The sequence below is a fragment of the Octodon degus genome, unplaced genomic scaffold (genome assembly GCF_000260255.1).
Source record: "Octodon degus isolate 3935 unplaced genomic scaffold, OctDeg1.0 scaffold00064, whole genome shotgun sequence".
Lineage (NCBI taxonomy): Eukaryota > Metazoa > Chordata > Mammalia > Rodentia > Octodontidae > Octodon > Octodon degus.
This window is the reverse complement of record NW_004524640.1, coordinates 12,083,308-12,102,481: the sequence shown is the minus strand read 5'-3', so window position 1 is coordinate 12,102,481 and position 19,174 is coordinate 12,083,308. Positions and strand designations below refer to the sequence as shown.

Sequence of the window (19,174 nt, the reverse complement as noted above, 5' to 3'; positions counted from 1 at the left end):
TTTTTTTTTAAAAAAAAATTATCAGTGTATGTGTATGATACATACTATATTCATTGTGGGTTATTGGTTTATATACGTATCACATCTTAATCCCTTTTTACTTCTCCTACCCCTCTCCTCCCTTTCCTCTCCTCCCATTTCCCAGTTCCTTTCTCATCTCCACAAAGCCTATCTCCATCCTATCATCTTTCTTATATTTTACACATTAAATTATATTTCATATCCCTCAGATAAGAGAAACCACATGATATTTAACTTTCTGTGTCTGATTTATTTCATTTAGCATTAGGGAGCTCAGATGTATCCATATCTGCTTTCCTTTCTGACTTCCAATGTTAGGTAGTATTGTCCTCCTGTCATAAGACCTAAGAGATATATTAACTATTTTAAATTTTGTCGTCTCAAAGAAACTAACATTTCTTTTCATGCGTAGTATACGTAAGGCTAGATAAGACAGACTTGGCAGTGATCTTTAGGAGCACAGCAAGCCCATATTGGGCTGTGTACTAGCCAGAGTTATGCTTACCTACATCCTTTTAAGTATGAGTCTGCCAGATAGGCTTATTTTAGACATTAACACCTTTCAGATAGCATTGTGGCGATCTGAATCCTCTTTTTCCAGTAAGAGCGTGGTGAGAAGGAGAACCATGTATTCTTCAGTGCGCATCCTTAAAGGAGCCTTGACTTGGGAGTCTGTGAGGATGCGGTGCTTGAATGCAGAGTGGAGGCGTGGGAGTGGTCTTAGCTGCTTAGTTTGGAGGTGGTATCTGTTACCTTTGAAAACATACTTCACACTTCTTGGTGCTACTTTCATGTTCGTTCCTCTTGAACCTGGGACCACCACTACAAGCAGGGGCTGTATCTGTCATCTCTAGCAACAAGCAGTGCCTGGACCCTCATATTTCTACAGTGAATACCAAAGAAGAGAAGCCTTATTGAAGAGCTAGGGGAGAATTGAATGCAACATGGATCTGAGGCAAAGACACACAGACCAACTGCTTCCGTAACCCTAGCAGCTACACAGATAGAACTACAGCAGTGGGAATAAGTGAGTTTGTGTGCTGTAACTTATACATTCTTAGGCTTTCTTTTCAAGTCTCTTTTTTCAGGAGCTTCAGTATGTTAAAACAGTTGACTGTCTGATGGCAGACTGTAAATGGGAAAAGTTAGTCGTCACAGAACATTGAAGGAAGAAACACTGTGGATTGTAGTGTCTGATAGTTTATCCTTTCCTACAGTTTGTTCTGTCCTTTAAAACATTTATTTATTTATTTATTTATTTATTTATTCATTGTGTGTGTGTGGCCAGCTCAGCCCACCAGGGGGGCGCGGCTCGCTGGCATGTGGTGCTGGGGGATTGAACCGCGGTCCCTGTGCTTTGCCAAGCTTGTTCCGAGTAGGTGCTTTAGACCACTGAGCCATCTCTCCAGCCCTAAAACATTTATTACAACTTGTACAAATCTGTTTGCTGTCAGTGTTGTCTGTTTCCTCGCTGGACTGAAGGCTTCCTATGAACAGAGACCATAGGCGATTGAATAAATTCCTATCAGGGGAATGAATAGGCAGCACTCTCCCCAGCTCAGCTCCCAGGCCCTCCGGCACTGGTGATGCTAGGAAGTAATGCGGGCAGCAGGATTTCTCTTGGGGGTACCTTTTACCTACTCTTAATTGTACATTCTAAGAACGAAACTAGTGAGTGTTCAGAATTGCCTCTAGTTCTGAGCGATTGTTCTTACCATTTGGGTGTTGCTAAGTGATTTTTTAGGCATATGGAATTAAACAAACCAATAAAATAGGCATAATTCACTGCTTCAAAGAGGAATATTCTGTTTATCACCATATTAAGCTTCCCATAAGGTTAATCTGATCTTCCAGTAAAACATATTTTCCAGTTTAAAGCTAGAGGTGGTGGTGTCCAGTGCTGGGTTAAGTTGGATTTGCTTCTGTATTCTGGGGCTGCTCTCTGAAGGATAGAAGGGGAAAGATGTTCAGGGCAGGAGAAAACCTTGATAATTTTCATGGGGAAAGGAGTTCCTAGGGCGGTCAGTGATGGCGAAGAGCTTTGTAGAACTTCTGGTGAGATGCAGTGCGCGTGTCATGGGTTCGCACCACTGGCCTCGGGGTTCCCACTTTGTGTTTTTATTTTTCTTCCCATTCTTTACTGGCAGGCAGGTCAGTTGATTCACCATCCATCTCTTTAAAGACGTCTGTTCAGCTATATATAGGTTGCTCACACAGACCTGTTTAGAAACAGATGATATATAAATTTGTGGGGTTCAGTAACAGTGAAGGCATAAAGCCTTAGATTTGTGCACAAGTAGGTATTTCTGTTGGCTTTTGACTTAGGGTGTAATGAGGAAATCTAAGCAGAGATGTACAGCAAAGTCGGTTAGTCACATTCTTACTCCTCAGATCTCCTGACTTGCACTGTCTGTGAAAATAAATTAGTCGAACTGGTTTTAGACTTTTTTTTTCTTTTGAGACTGTCTGAGCATTAAAGTTGTGGTCCCTGAAATATGCTCCTGACAGAGGTGGCTTCAGCAGTGATCATGAACATACAGCTCCGTGGAGTGTACTGAAAGCGAGCTATTACATTTTCTAAAGTAGTTCCTAAGGCCTAGAAGTGTAGAATCATTGTATCGCGAGTACTTAGAATTAAAAGGGATCAAAAGATAACTATGGAAGAAGGAAATTTATAGAAATGCCGTGTCACTGTAGTTGAAAATTATAGAAGGATCAATGAAAATCTACGCAGGCAAGTAAAATAAAACAGTTCAGCCATAAATGACCATTTGCTGCTTCAGTCATTCCCCCTCGTGTAAACATTGTTAGATATAACTGGAGGTAGTTAAGGAATGTGTACGTACCTGCAGTCAGCTGGGAGCAATATTCAAGAAAATACTGAGGCATAGTACATTCTGTTTTAATAGGAAACTTGGCCAGATTTTAGATAAGCATGGAGTTGAGAATTAAATTCTGGGAAATATGAGATGGAATTTTCAGGTAACTGAACTGTAATTTCCTTTCGTTTTCAAAATTGAAAAGCTTATTAGATGAGCTTTCCTCTTTGAACTAGAGCTCTGTGCGTATCTGAATGGATCTTTGCTGTGCTTGCCATGAAGAACTTGAAGCAGAAATCAATTAAAGAACAAGCATATTAATTCTCACAGATTCTTTTGTTTTTGTGAAGCCAGGAAGGAATTTTTTCACTCAGCAAGTTTATATAATAGCCCTTGTAACTCTGCCCCTGTGCAGTGTACTTAGGAGGACTATTGATTGATAATTCAAACTTATTCTTGGGTGATAGCCTGTGCTTTCACTAATTATTTGTTTCTTTGAAATAGGCTTGGCTGGGGAAATAGCCCGGTGGCATAAGTGCCTGCCTGGCAAGCGCAAGGTCCTGAGTTCGATCCCCGGTACTAAGGGGGGAAAAGGCATGAAATAGTCCTATTGAATTGCCTTGTTTCCCAAAGTCCTGAAATAAAATTATTTGTTAAGTTTAATCATTTTCATGTAGTGTATCTTACACGGGGCTTTATGACACATAGTTACGCTTTTATCCCTTTTTCCCTTATTCCTACTGGGCTTTCCCTTTTCTTTCTTACAAAGACATATTGCACACTATAAACTGCTCACACTTCGTAGTTAGAGACCTGAGTGTTAATACAGTTCCAGCACCTTTGAGTTATGTGATAAAAGGCAGAATTTTAAAGGTCTGTTCTTTAGTTTCCTCTTCTGTAAAGCATAGGTGATGATTATACCATCCTCACAGGGTTTCTTGTTTCATTGTCGTTCTTTCCTTCCAGTGCTGGGGCTGGAACCCAGGGCCTTACACGCATGCTAGGCAAGTGCTCTACCACTGAGCTACACCCCCACCCTTTAGAGAGATTAGTTAAAAGCACATCAGTTGTTTAACGTAGTTTGATACATCAAAACATATGCAGTGGTTTCTATTATTCATATTTTATAAAAATATTTGTTGGTGTTGCTGATCTGTTATAGTTTATTCTGAAATCAAGTTCCTAGATTAATTTAAATTCGTTTTACTGAAGTTGGCATCTAAAGGCCTTTGACCCTGGTCTGAAACAGCCATTTTCTTCAGCCCTTTCGTGCTGTCACTAGTGACAGTGATGAACCAAGGTGTTCATACTCCAGCTGTGTTAACTCAGTGCAGCAAGTTTCCAGGAGGTGCTGGAAAAGCAAAGTGAGGAGCTCGGGTTCTGGAACCAGAATATTTGGCCCCCAAAATGTTTACTTAAATCCTCCAGGCCTAATTCTCCTTTCCTGTAAAATGGGTTTAGTAGTACCTGTCACCATAGAGTGGCGATTAAATTATTGAAATCACAGAAGCATATAGAACAAAATACATTCTCTAAATGTCAGCTTCTACTGTGGTTGTTGCTATTTTATCTACTTACTTCTTCAAGGCTTTGTTTTAAATGTTAATCTGTAAAATAATAATCTCAGCTGGGAAAACAGCTCAATAGAATAAGTGCTTGCTTGGCAAGTGCAAGGTCCTGAGTTCAGTCCCCAGTTCTGGAAAAAAAAAAAAGATAAAATAATAATCTCTTGGTTACATTTCTCAGACTGTGTGTGTGTGTGTTGCTGTTTCGAGATCCAGTTCAAGACAGTTATTAAAAACCTACTGTGGGGGCTGACGAGATGGCTCAGTGGTCTAAAGCACCTACTTGGAACAAGCTTGGCAAAGCACAGGGACTGCAGTTCAATCCCCCAGCACCACATGCCAGCCAGCCCCGCCCCCTGGTGGGCTGAGCTGGCCACACACACACACACACACACACACACAATAAATAAACTTTAAAAAAAAAAAACCTACTGTGTGTGAAGTTATGGAAGCACAGATCAATGGGAATATTCCTCACCCTTCAGGACTTTATGAGCTAGTAAGAGACATGTTCAGGGGATAACTACTTCACAGAGTCAGATCCTGCAGTACCTTTCGTAACAGTAAAAGAGAGCTCACAGGAAGCCCAGAGAAATTCTGGAGAGCCTAGAAGGTCGGATAAAGAAGGTGGGCATTTCCAGGTGAAGAGCATAAAAAAGGTGGGGAAGACTAGCAGGCAGCTGTGAGTGGAACGCCTAGGGAATGGCAGAGTCCAGGTGAGGGTGCAGCCGGGAGCTTCCACTGCAGCCTGGGAAAGCTTGCGAGGTAAAATACTAAGAGTGGGGAGGTGGAGGAGTTGAAGCAGGCTCAGAGGATACATAGTAGTACTTGGGAAGGCAGTGAGCGACCCCTGACCAGGTGAGAAGATGGAAAGCAGGCTGAGCTTTTTGGAGGAAGGTGAGTTCTGCTTTGAATTAGTAAGTCTGAGACATAGTCAGGAGGCTTATGTTTGTTCTCCTGTTCTTAGCGGCCTCCCCAAATACTGGTTTGTGGAAAAGGCCTAAATTGGGCACTGTGGCTTCAGGACGTGCAGAGCCCCTACAGTCGAAGACCTGTCACGAAGGGGGCTTCCCTTTGCCTGTGGGACGCACCTAACCCCTTCTGAACTTCTCACGTAGTCTCTGGACAATGGCTGCACCATCATGGTGCACATTGTGTAGTCGTTACACTCATGAGGTTCCACAGGCTTCTGAAATAGGTAAAATTAACTTTAAACTTAATAAAAAATTCCTGTTAAGTTGTTTAGTGTGTCTAGAGTGAAAACAGGAGAAACATGCCTTATTCTCTGCTCGCCCAGATGTGCTTTAATCATCTAGCTTATATGAAAAGTTACCTAGCGTCACTCAGAAAAGGCTTCGTGAGAAGAGGAAATGAAGTGTACTAATGGTAAAATACCTGATAGTCTAGGGAAATGCATGGCTTGGTGAAAATAGCTGTAAGTTTTAGATACAAAAGAAAATATTTTACAACTATCCAGTACTTCCTGGTCCCTGAGAGAAACTGCATCGCCCACCATCCTTAACAGTAACAGTGTAAGTGTTCACTAAAGAGCACACAGCGCTTGGAAAGCTCTTTAAGCTGCATGCTGGTCCTCATTATATTTTAAGTTCAGAATTGGTGTTTTTCAGTCTTAGAGGAGGACCTAATGTTGTAGGAGGTTTTGAGCAAGAGGCAAGACTCTCGAACTTTGTGGATTGTTATCGCCCTGCAAGACACTTCGCAACTTCCTCTCGCCGCCCACAGCAGAATACGGAAACGATGCTGTATCAGGCCACTTCTGCAATTACACACAGTTGCAATTGAAGAGCTCACTCTTTCATGCTATACCCTTCTGTTTTTAAATTTTCTTTACATGTGAAAATGTGTCTTTCGAGGTGGAATACCCAACTGATGCTTCGTCTCTCCTCTCTCTTTGCTGCCCTGCAGTGCTGCAGTTGAAGCTCCAGCAGCGCCGCACCCGGGAGGAGCTGGTGAGCCAAGGGATCATGCCGCGTAAGTGCCTCTCTCAGCAGTGGACACAGTTGCCTTTAGGGTGTGGTTGTGTGGACGCTGGGTGCTTGGAAGCATCTCACGTAAGACAAGGGAGACCGGATTGATTTTTCATGCTTCTCTCTTGTGCGTTTTTCCCACTGTAGGCGTCTTCAATCCCTAAAGAGCTAAGATAACTGTCCTCATTGATCAAGTTCAGTGAGACAAACAGCATTAGCCGGAAGGGCGCCAGTGAATCACCCCTTTTTGAGCTGCACCTATCAGAGGCTTTCTATACCTTGTTACTTTTCCTTTACGAGAGGTACATGTTTTGTGCTGAGGTGTTGTGAGAAAGAACCCATTTCTTGCATATGCTTTGCTTCACGTTCAGGTGGTTAAGACAAGAAGCCTTTTCCCCACCTGCTTTGAGTAGGTATTTTCAGTGAACTCCAGCTGAGCTGAGAGAGAAGGACTGGGGTACCCAGGGCAGCATGGGAAGGAGCACGACTGAGTAGAGCCAGAGTGCTGCCATGGTGGGGGCACAGCTGCAGCCCTTGGGGGAGAAATGAAACCAAACATTGGAATCTGTTAGAAAAAAGAAAATCTGCTTTAAATACCAGTGGCGTTATAAATGGAGGGAAAGCTGGAACCGACATGAATTTGCTCTTTTTGACATTTCTTTCTGAGTTGTCAGCAGAGAGCGTAGGCTCTCCCCCTTCTGTTTATGTGCCATCACCACTTGGATACACCCTAATGAAGCAAAATTTATATATATCGTGGAGCAGCGTCTGGCTTCACTGTGGGAGAATTGACGTTTTCTGCTTTAACTCTGCCTGCTGCTCTGCTGCCACCATATTTCTAACATTCACTCAGCGTATTAATATGTGCTGATGGAGAGTACAAGAGAGTCACCTGCTCTCTGGACGCTTATATGTAGAAGGTCCAGATTGCTTATGAAAATGAAACAAGATCATTTGAGAGCCTGGGAAGTGCTGTGACAAATTAGCTGGTGGAGGTGTTGGCAAGAGGTAGGACTGGATGGGGCCACCTTGGATGAGATGGCCAAGACAGGACTCCCCGAAGTGATCCTTAAGCTGAGCTCCTCAGGGAAGTTGGAGCTGCTATCAGACAGTGGGAGAGTGATGCAGAGCAAAGGAAACAGAAGCGTGAGGCCCGGGTGCAGGCGAGAGCTGGGTGTGCTGAGAGACCGTCAGGGAGGCCAGCGTCACTGAGGTGGAGGGAGGGAGACGCAGGCAGGTGGAGACCAGATCCGGAGCCTGCCAGCTGCCCCGAGGAGGGGTGTGTGTGATCGTAAGTACCTTAGGAAGCCACTGAAGGCCTTTAATGAGGTGGTATTTGATTTGTATTATGGTAGTCAGTTTCTAAGAATTAGAACCTAAAGCACATGTAAGCAGCCAGAGATCTGTTTCTATGCTGGGCATCAGCAAAGGAGCCTAACACCCAAGGTAATCTTTTCGTTGTCTGCAGTTTGTTTAGTGTGCCGTCTGCTATGGTTCTCCAGTGAAGGACCCATCCTCCAGTCCTTAGTGTCACGTGGCCTATGCAGTGGGGTCAGTAGTAGTGGGCAGGTGGGCATCGCACAGTGCAAAACACTCCAGACCTGCCATTCCACACATCTTATAGAGAAGCAAGCTAGCCAGCATCTCATCTGTTTCTCCCTTTCACAAAAGAAATTGTACAGTTAGTGTCTGCTTTTATTTTATTTATTTATTTATTTATTTAAGCGGAATTGGGGATTGAACTCAGGCCCTTGCGTTTGCCAGGCAAGCACTTACTCTACTGAGCCATTTCCCTGGTCCAGTATCTCCTTTGCACACTACAGAAATTTAAAATATAGGCATGCTGCCTTTCCCGTAAGGCATCAAATAACTAAAATTGAGGTAACCACAGTTGTCCATTTACAAAACAAGGGCAGTGCTGATCCATGAGATGCTGTTGTCATACTGTTAGCTCGCTCGTGCGCTTGCGCGCGCTCTCTCTCTCTCTCTCTCTCTCTCTCTCTCTCTCTAAAGAGAATACAAAATGTAAAAGAAAAAAGAAACGAGGGCCAGCCAGATAGCTAAAGCGCCTGCTTAGGCAGAGCACAGTGGCTGGGGTTCGATCCCTGGTGTGCCCAGCCGGCCCCATCCCTGGGGTGCACTGAGATGGTGATTGAGCCTGGGTGTGGTAGCACGCACCTGTAATCCCAGCGCTTGGGAGGCTGAAAACAGGAGGATCACTGCGAGTCTGATCTGTGTAATAAGACCCTGTACACCCTGTGGACTTCGTACTAAAATACATTAAAAAAAAAAAAAAAAGAAAAGAAATGATACAGAACTTCACCCAACAAAACAATAGGAATTTGAAAATGGTTGCTGGGGGCTGAGGAGATAGCTCAGTAGGCAAGCTCCAGGGCCTGAGTTCAATCCCCAGTTCCGCAAAAAAGAAAATGGTTACTGCTGTACTGTATAATATTGTCTCAAATTAGTTGTTCAGGTTACCAGATAGAAGCATGTAAAAATTGGTTTTAAAAAATTATGAGAAATTGAAGACTAAAAAAAAAAAAAGCATCAGCTGCTCCCCTCTGTAAAGCAGTAGAAGTCAGCAGAATTATCAAGCTGCCCTACATGCCTACAGAAGGTATCTCCCCGCCTCCCCTCCTGTCTTTTTCCTCACTCCGGTTCCTCCCTCCCTTTGAACAGGTTCTTTCCCTTTCACAGTGTCTATGTACCTTTCAGGTCACACTGTCAGTTCGGAGAGCATCATGTTATTTCTTGGGATTAAAAAGCCACGTAGAGGGTGAAGCCTTGGGTTATTCTTCCTGTCTTTCATTCAGTAACAGGCACTACTACAGATCATTGTTATAGAATTTATCAATCACAGTTTCCGTAGGATTCCTTGGAGTGTCTGGTGTTAAATGCCACTAGGGCCAGGGATTTAGCTCCGCGGCATAGCCGCCTGCCTGGCAAGCATGAGGCCCAGAGTTTGATTTCCAGCACCCAAAATCCCCCAAAACGACAATAAAAACAACAAAAACAAATGATACTTCAGATATTGTTTGCCAGATGTATCCTTTTTTGCCAGTGTAACATTTGCTAGATTGCCCATCTGTAATACCAGCACTTTGGAGCTGAGGCAAGAGGATCACTGGGCTCGAGGCCAGCGTGGGCTACATAGTGAGTTCGGGGCCAACTTAAACTGCATAGTGAGACCCTGTCTCAAATATATATATAATTTATGTTTCTGGTCCTAAATGAATGAATGAAGGCAGCCACTTTTAAACAGGGATGTGTAGCTGGGTGTGGCAGTACATATGTGTAAACCCAGAACTCCAGGAGGCCGAGACAGTGGGATTGCACATTCAGGCCCAGCCTGGATGACTGGGTGAGAGTCGAGAGTCGGTCTCCGAATCTGGAGGTGGGGCTGGGGATTTAGCTCAGTGAGAAGACCCTCGGTTCAGTCTCCAGCATGCATGCATACGCTGTCCGCAAATGTGTGCTTGTGCATGTGAGTATCAGACAGACCAGAACAAATACTACTTGGTTATAAATCTGCTGGAATTCTCTAGGTGGAATTTGGAAAATGTTCCCATGTTGTCAGGCGTGCTTCAGAATTGTTCTGTCTGTAATGGTGTACTATGTGTTGTTCTCTGTATCTATGAAGTGAGAATAATCGCCTTTCTGTTTGGAATAAAATACGGCCTCTTCTCCTCGCCACCAGTGTCACCTGTGAGCAGTCTTGCTTTTGTGCGTTCCAGGGAAGGAAGGCGGTAGCAGACTCAGGTTATAAGCAAGAATGTTGAGGATAGTTTCTGGTGTGAACACCCTGCCTGTCCGTCTGTGTACCCGAGGATGCGTGGGTAGGGTCCTGGATGCCCGTAGAGGAGGCTTGCTGTTTCTGCTGTCCAGAGTAGCCCCACCTCCCCACGCCTGCAGTCCCTGACCACAGCCGCAATCTCCCATCCCCTGTCTCCCTGCTGTCTTTGCGAACTTTACACTCCCTTGGATTAAAATTCCTTACACATTCCTAGAAGGAAAGCAGGGCTCTCAAGCCAGGGACATATCAGGGTTGTTAGGGCTCTATTTTATCTCATCATTTCTGGTTTATACCTTTATCAGTTTCTCATTCCAGCCTTTTTTCAAATTCTGGGAAGAAAAAATCCACCCCACTCATTTTGCAGAACCCTTATACAAGCTCCCAGGAAACCCTAGCTTTTGCTTTAGACATGGTAGGATCTGCAGGCCACGATGAGCTGCAGTGACTCGCATCTCTTCAGGGTCCTTCTTGTTTCTGTGTGTTATTCAGAGTTGGGGGATGGCCTTTCCAGAGCTTTTAGGGTTGCACAGTCCTCTAATTCCTGCAAACCTCTCTGCTGCTTGAGGTTCATGCATTTTATTTTATTTTATTTTATTTTATTTTATTTTTTTCGGAACCAGGGATTGAACTCAGACCCTTGTGCTTGCCATGGAAGCGCTTATTCCACTGAGCCATCTCCTCGGCCCCCAGGTTCATGCATTTTAGCTATGGGGTATGAAGCTGGTTTCTACTTGGTATTAAATAGGATCATTTCCCAGTATCTTTTATTCTCATTGTGTAAACATTTGGCTCAAATTTAATGTCTCCCCCCGCCCTTTCCTGCAAAGCTTTATTCCGGAGGGGCTCAGTCCTTCTCAGCAGCCGCCTTCCTCATGGCGGCCAGCACGCTGCTCAGCTCCTCACGCTTCCTCTTGGTGCGGATGTGCGTCCTCACCCTTTTCTTGATGAACTTGAGGGTGCGTTTGTCCTTGGAGACCTTGAGCAGCTCCACAGCGCACCACTGTAGGGGGTGAAGCCGCACACCTCCCGGATCATGTCCTGCACGAACATGGTGTGTTTAGTGAGGCGTCTGCGACGCGGTTTGCTCACATTCTTTTTTTTTTTTTTTTTGGCAGAACTGGGGATTGAACTCAGGCCCTTGTGCTTGCCAGGGATGCACTTATTCTACTGAGCCATCTCCCTGGCCCCTTTGCTCACATCCTTAGTCACCTTGTGGCCCTTGTTGAGGCCCATGGCCTTGGGGTAGCAGAGGGCCATGGCTACCCTTCTCCGATGGTTCTTAATGCCCCTTGAGCCTTGCCAGGCACAGAGTGCTGCACAGCAGAGGCCCTCACCCTCAGCCTTCTCAGATGCCACCAGTGCACCGTATGTCTTGAGGGAAGGGAAAGTGGTACAGACAGGGGACAGGCCTTTACGTCCAGAGCTTGTGACAGCCAGGAATGTGGCTGTGTCCTGGAGGAAATGCAGAGAAAGGGGTCATAGGGCAAAGCTGGAAAGCAGGAGAAGTGTTCTCACAGCGAGACTTGGTACAGAGGAATGAGCTCTTAGCGGAAAACGTGAAGTTTTCCTGACCCAGGCAAATGAGAAGAAATCTGTGGCCTCATGTTTCTTCTTCCGCCTGTTGTCCACACTGACCCCTTGAGAAAAAGCACAGAGCAGCATCATGTTCTAATGTTATAGGTAACTCCAGTGCATTAGTTCCCCACACACAGATCGTGGAAAATCTTGATGCCTTGGCAACTCCTGAAGTCACTTTTTGGGCATGGCGGGGCATGCCCGCAGTCCCAGCACTCTGGGAGGCTGAGGCAGGAGGGTTGCAGCTTCAAACCTAGCCTGAGTAATGTAGTGATTTAGCAAGACCCTGCCTCAAAATTGTATTTTAATTAATTTATTAATTTATTTATTTTGCAGAACTGGGGATTGAACTCAGGCCCCTGCACTTGCCAGGGAAGCGCTTATTCCACTGAGCCATCTCCCCGGCCCCCTCAAAATTTTAAAAAGCACAATGAGTATAGCTCAGTGAGAAGGTCCTAAATTCAATTCCAGTGCTGGAGAAGGGAGAAACAAAACAAAACAACAAGTAATTTATTTTGTCCGATAGGTTTTAGGCCTGGTTTTCTCAGTGAGCTCATCTTCTCTTATTTGTTTGCTTACTGCAACAAGGGTGAACCCTGGCTTTCACACAGCTAGGCAGACGCTATTCTGAGCAACATGCAGCATTTGCCATTTCATTTCAGATGGTGTTTCCTTGCGTGTCGTCCCCCCCATCCCCAGCCCCAAGTGCCATAGATGATCATTCCCTCTGAGTGGTCAGGAGAAAACAGGGGACCTAAGGCAGCGCAGTGCAGTGGGGGCAGCCAGTTGGTGACAATCTAGAGGGGCATCAGACTTGCTGGCCCTCAGAAGGTCATGTTGCCAAGTAGAAAAGTGAAGCAGTCAGCCAGCTAGTTTGGAGTGGTGCGTAGGTTTGCCAATAGGCCCTGTGCATCTCACATTGAGACTGAAAAGCATGGCTTCCAATATGTGGCAGAGTCCTACGGATCTGCATTTTTAATAAGCTTTACCACATCTTCACACTCCACCCCTCCGATTCTGTACTTTGATTGCCTTGTCACTTTTCAGCTGTCAGTGTTGGCCACGTGGTCTAAACAGAGAGTCTGCCCCAGTGTAACACCCGTTGCTGATCTCAGCCATCATTTTACTGTGCTCCAAGTTAGCTGAAAAGTCTGTTCCAGTTCCAGTCTCTGCACCAACTAGTTTCTTACCGTCAACAAAAGGTTATGTAATGCCAGGGAGTGTTGGGACTGATTGCTGTGGTGCAGCTAAGAAATTCTTACCTCCTTCCTGCACCCCCTTTTTTGTGCTTGGGATTGATCTAGGGCCTTGTGCGTGCTAATCACACACTCTGCTGCTGGGCTGTACCCCAGCTCCTCCTGCTCACTTATTTTCGGGTTACAAGATTTAAGATGAACTGCTACCACTGTGAGCCGCCGAAGCTGGGCTAAAATCCAGCCAGACCCTTCCAGGAGGAGCTCAGGAAAGGCCTCCCCAGCACTGCCTTTAGCCCTCTGCAGGCGGGGTCATTGCCCTGGCGCTCACTGCCTTTAGATGCTTACTCTCAGGGTTAGGGTTCGCACAACCCATGTAGTTTTTTAGGTACAGAGATATCTTTGCATAGAAGAGATAGTTTTTTCATTTTCTTTAAAAATTTTTTTGGGGAAGTACCAGGGGTGGTGGCACATGCCTATAATCCCAGCACTTGGGAGACTGAGGGAGAAAGATCATTAGGATCATTGATGCCTTGGCAACTCCTGTAGAAGTCACTTTTTGGGCATGGCGGGGCATGCCCGCAGTCCCAGCACTCTGGGAGGCTGAGGCAGGAGGGTTACAGCTTCAAACCTAGCCTGAGTAATGTAGTGATTTAGCAAGACCCTGCCTCAAAATTTTAAAAAGCACAATGAGTATAGCTCAGTGAGAAGGTCCTAAATTCAATCCCAGTGCTGGAGAAGGGGAAAAAAGAAAAAAACAAGTAATTTATTTTGTCCGATAGGTTTTAGGGCCTGATTTTCTCAGCTAATCACACACTCTGCTGCTGCAACATATTCAAGGCCAGCCTGCAACATACTGGGAGACCTTTTCTCATAGAAACATAAAACAGCCACCACACAAGATGATAAATCTTTTATTTATTTATTTATTTTTAGCTGGCTCAAACTGCCTTAAGGCAGGTGTGGTGAGGCGTGAGGATCTGGGGATCGAACTACAGAATCCTGAGCTTGACTGCTTTGCTTAAGCAGGCACTTAAACAACTGAGCTAATGGGCAGGCCCCTGAGGTGATATATCCTTACTGTAGGGTTGAAGCTAACCTCATTCCTGTGTTGAAGCTGGGCAGATTGTTAGGCTGTGTTAAACAGGAGATGCTGAATTTCCTTCTTTTCTTTCTACCCCTCCCCCACCTCTCTGGCCCTCTTTTCAGTACTGGGGAACTGAATCCAGGGGAGATCTACCCCTAAGATACACCCCCAGCCCTTTTTAAAAAATTTGAGACAGGGTGTTGCTAGCTAGGCTGCCCAGGCAGAATTCAAACTTGGGATCCTGGGCTGGCTAGATAGCTCAGCAGACTAAAGCTAAGCAGGGACAAGACTAGGGTTCAATCCCCAGTGTGCCATGCTGGCCCCACCCCCGGGGTGCACTGAGACAGCAGTTGAGACTGGGCGTGGTGGCGCGCCCCTGTAATCCCAGTACTTGGGAGGCTGAAAACAGGAGGATCACTATGAGTCCAATCTGGGTAGTGAGACCCTGTACTAAATACATTTAAAAAAGGAAGAAAAAAACTTGAGATCCTTCTGCCTCAGCCTCCTGAGTAGCCCAGATTATAGGTGTGTGCTCCTGTATCCAGATCATGACCTGTTCTTCATTTGAATTAGCTAAAGCCAAAGTTTCTCAAGATAACATGAGGAAAAAAAAAAAAAGATAACATGAGATACAGGTTATAAATAACTCACACAGGGCTGGTGAGATGGCTCAGTGGTCTAAAGCACCTACTTAGAACAAGCTTAGCAAAGCACAGAGACCGGGTTCAATCCCCCAGCACCACATGCCAGCCAGCCCCGCCCCCTGGTGGGCTGAGCTGGCCACACACACACACACACACACACATAAATAAAAATTAAAAAATAAAAGCTTAAAAATAAATAACTTACACAAATTTTACCGAAACAGTATGAATTCCAAAGAATCACATGCCCAGGGAGCCCAGATAGATATCTGATGGTGATGCTGATTTAATATCCTTTAGCCTAGAAATTCTTTAGGGATTTTATTTGCAAAAGGACAGAATGGCTCGTAGTGTGTATCTGAGCGGGTGACATGGGCACATTCATAGGCATATTGTTCTATTTTGTTTTGAGCTTTATCCAAGGAGTGTGTACCGCAATGACAGCAGACTGACCTCTGAAGCATTAGGTTGCGCTGTGGTGTGAAAGCCAGATTCAGTCCTTGTATCAGCTCTCCACGATGAGGGTCATCATTATATACTGCAGATGTACTAATAAAAATTTTTGAAAAATAAAAATTAAACTTGAAAAAGAAGGGAAGCCAGACATAAACTTGGCTGGTGTACGTCCAAGAGAAGCCTGGAAGGTCCGCGTGTTAGATTCCATCACTGTAACAGAACCCCGAAGACGCTCAGCTGGACAGGGAGGCTTGTGAGACTCGCAGTCCTCAAGCTGCAGTCCCGGATGCGTCCGTCCTGGGGCTGTTGTGAGAGGAAAGGCACTGCTTGCTTCGCAGCCATGAGGAGGTGCAAGGGCTGGGCCCCCACTCTTCCCACTTTAGCCTCTTTCAGGCTCCACTGCCTCCTACCTGCACTGGGCTCAGGGCTGCATCTTTCCAGGTGGGAGTTTGGGGAATGAGCACCTGCACTGTAGCAGCCAGATTAAGAGTTGTCCCCTAATCTTTTAACCCTTGGAATTAGCTGTGTCTGCTGACTCTTCTGTGAGACAAGCCTATGTGGCCATCTGTCCCAGTCTTGGCCCCTTCCACCACCAGTGGGTCGACAGTGGGAGGCTCTCAAGCAGCCTGCCCTGGGAAGGAACAGGTTTAGCAACCTTGGGTCTCCCCTTCTTACCTTCCTTTTCAGTGGTTGGCTTTCCGGCTGGTTTGGGTGGGGGTGACACATCAGGTGCCAAAACAGGGGTGGTGGCAAGCTTGCATACCAAAACAGGATGTGCTTCATGACAGTGACTTTGGACCTCTGCTTGCCCCAGAAAGCGTGGTCCCTTGTCCCCCACGCCCACCCCCCAAGCCCTTTGAATCAAGCGAACTTAGTTTTGTCATGTTCAGGCCAAGGAACTATTGAGACACCTCTCTGGTTAACAGTCTTCACTGCAGGACATTTTGGTAGGCACTGTAATGTGACAGATGAGAGCAGAGGGGGAAAAAAATGGAAGTCAGGCCCATTTGAGCTCTTAGCACTTGACTTCACACCCTGCTGCTGCTTTCAGGCCAGGCTGAGACAGGTGAAAGGGTCAAGACGGTGACACAGGGCCGTAGGTGACACAAGCTGCTAGCGGGTGGCAGAGCACTTTCACTTTGTGTAATGCTGACACCGACTCTCGCCCAGTGCAGTACAAGCGCAGTGGCCAGTTTGTGGCTGAGGATCTGCTCGTCTTAAGGATGCCCCTGGTCACACTGCCCCTGAAAGATGAAGGCAGGTCTGATTTGGGTGTCCTGGCTCTAGACCCCTTGTTAATTCCTGAGAGTCTCTATATAGTTGTTGCTCATGTGGAAATTTTGTGATGGTACCCTGCTGTGCTGTCACCTAAATTTCAACTTGAAAGTGAAAACTGTCAGACCAGGACCTGTAATTGGTGGGGCTGGGTGGGAGGTGCAGAGGCGAGCAGGACCCCCTTGGTTTTCAACCCTATGGGTTGCTGCTCATGTGTGCCAGTCATGGGTCTTTAAGGGCAGCTTTCCACTTCTGTCATAACAACCCTTGCATACCTCAGAGGTTCTTCCTTTATTTCCCGCCATGGCTTCTCCTGGGACAGTGTTGCACATCCTCTCACTGGAAGGCTGCACAAGGAAGCACCAGAACTTAGCGTGTTGTTTCCAGTACTGCACTGAAGCTGGTTCCCTGCGCTGCCTGGTTCAGTCCCCGTGCTGCCTGGTACAGAATCCTAAAAAAATCATCTGCCTGATGCTAGTGCCAACCCTTATACCCTAGTGACAAAGCTGACCCTTGCTCTTCTGTCAGTACCTGCACGACTCCCTCTATTTCCTAGAGCAGGCTGCTTTGTGCTGCTCGCCCTCTGGGTACCTCCAGTGAATGTCATTACCACACCCTGACCTGAACAGCAGGGGTGGGGGGTGGGCTTTCTCCCGGTAGGTGCATCCTGGCCAGGGTGTGAGGCTGATGGTAGAAAGCCCCAGTAGGTATTGCAGTGATCCTGAAGGAAGCTCAGGCAATCAAAACTACCCACACAACCAGTACAGTTGAATTTTTTTTGTGGGGGTGGGGCGCTCAGGATGCCTTCAGGGCAGGTCTGGTTTGTTTGAGGATGAGGGGATCGAACCCCAGCATGCTGAGCCTGACTGCTTTGTTTCATTAGCTCATGTGAGCAAATAAACCCTTTCTCACATTTTTGCCTTTTAGATGAGGGAAGCAATTTTTAGTGGCAGCAGAATCAGAGAGCTCCCGAAAGATTATGAGCTAATGGGCAGGCCCCCACAGTTGAAATTTTGAATCAGGTTGTTGGGAAAATCTGTCGAGACCTTCCTTATATTGTAGTGGTACGTCAGTTCACAAACTTCTTTCTACTTATGAACTGAGGTATCACTACCACTGTCCTTTTTTTTTTTCCTTTGTATTTTAGTAAGGGTCTTCAGGGTCACAGTGTGTAGATCGGACTTGTAATGATCTGCCTGTGTTCAGCCTCCCAAGAGCTGAGATTACGGGCGCATGCCACCATGCCCAGTCTCAATCTCTGTCTCTGTGCTCCCCAGGGGCAGGGGCAGGGGCAGGGGCAGGGGCAGTACAGCAGGCGGGGGATAGAACCCTGGCCCCTGCGTCTGCCTAAGCAGGCGCTTTAATCCACTGAGCTATTTGGCCGGCCCTTAACACTGTACTTTTTAATCAGTTACCACCTGTTGGTGTTGAATGAGCAAATAAACCCTTTCTCACATTTTTGCCTTTTAGATGAGGGAAGCAATTTTTAGTGGCAGCAGAATCAGAGAGCTCCCAAAAGATTAACTTTTTAAGGCCCAGGACTCTGCGTTCCAGGGGTTCTTACCCTCCAGACAGTCGTCTCACAGTCCGAATCACACCAGGAAACACTGGGAGGTGTCCATTGGCATCTTCCCCATCTTTATGGTTTAAAAAGGTACTGCCGTCCTGTTCTCCCCAAAAGTGCTGAAGTAGAGGGCAGCCCCATCCACAGGATCCAAGAGTTGATGGCAAAAGCAAATTCCTGAGCTGCATGTGGCGAAGCATATACAGTGAGTGAATACACATAGCTCCGAACTCTCACCTCCGTGCTGGGAAGCCTTGCTCCCTGCCTCTCGTGAGGCCCGGTGCTGGGCAGCGGTCAGTCCCAGCAAGTGCATGCAACGGTCTGCCGTGTACCTTCTTCCTGTGCGCAGAGGACTTGGGTAACTTGGGATGAGTTTGATTATATGACCACTTCCTTTTCCACTCTGTTGGCCCCTTTGAGAGAGGCCTTGTGAGGAAGGGAATAGGCGTGCGCTCCTTGGCATTTTCTGAGGTTAGGGTGTCTCATTTCCAGTATTAGAGGAATGACAAAGAGACATTTATTTCCAGTTTTAGCCAGGAACAAAAGGCCAAATGTGAAAGATTAAAATCACTGTATTACTTTTTTTTTCTATCATTTTTTTGAGGAAGATACTTTGACCCTCCCCCTCTCAGTACTATATATACTGTGTTGCTGAGCGATGATATTTGGTAGGTTAGGTTTATGAAACACATTTTTAATGTACAGTATTTCTAACTCAAGCTGGGTTCACAGGGGATAGTCCCATCATAGATTCAAGAACGTCTGTGTCCGCGCGCACCCGTCCATGTGCGCCCAAGCCTCTGCGCGCCCTGGGAAAGCACCCAACACCGTCTCTCCACGCTCGCCTGAGTTCGTTCCCCCTCTGTGTCCTGCCTGGAGTGTTCCTGCCACAGCTCCTCACCCAGTCACCCCACACTTTCTAAATGGCTTCTTGATCACTGCTAGAGTGTGTTTTTAAAAATGTAATTCCAATTACAAAATCAAGTTTTTAAATAATTGGTTCAGGCAAAGATCTTTGATAAATTCTGAGACCATAGGTAAATGGTTGTAAGAGAACAGGATTTTTACAGTCCCTTAAACCATTACACTGCAGGTTACCTATGAAGAGTAGGGGAGAAAGTGCACCCTGTAAGATGGAGGGATCTGAGGTCACCACTCCAACTTTTAGCATCATCAGTGGCCGATATCCTC

The 19,174-nt window shown here is 46.1% G+C and overlaps 1 protein-coding gene across 1 annotated transcript in view; it reads left to right on the top strand.

Annotated features, from left to right (window-relative positions):
- Mkl1 (megakaryoblastic leukemia (translocation) 1) overlaps positions 1-19,174 on the top strand; it is a 95,146-nt gene that overhangs the window by 55,278 nt on the left and 20,694 nt on the right. Inside the window, exon 2 of the mRNA XM_012515466.2 lies at positions 6,332-6,397. Within this exon, the coding sequence (XP_012370920.2) occupies positions 6,332-6,397 (66 nt within the window). The remainder of the gene's footprint in view (positions 1-6,331; positions 6,398-19,174) is intronic.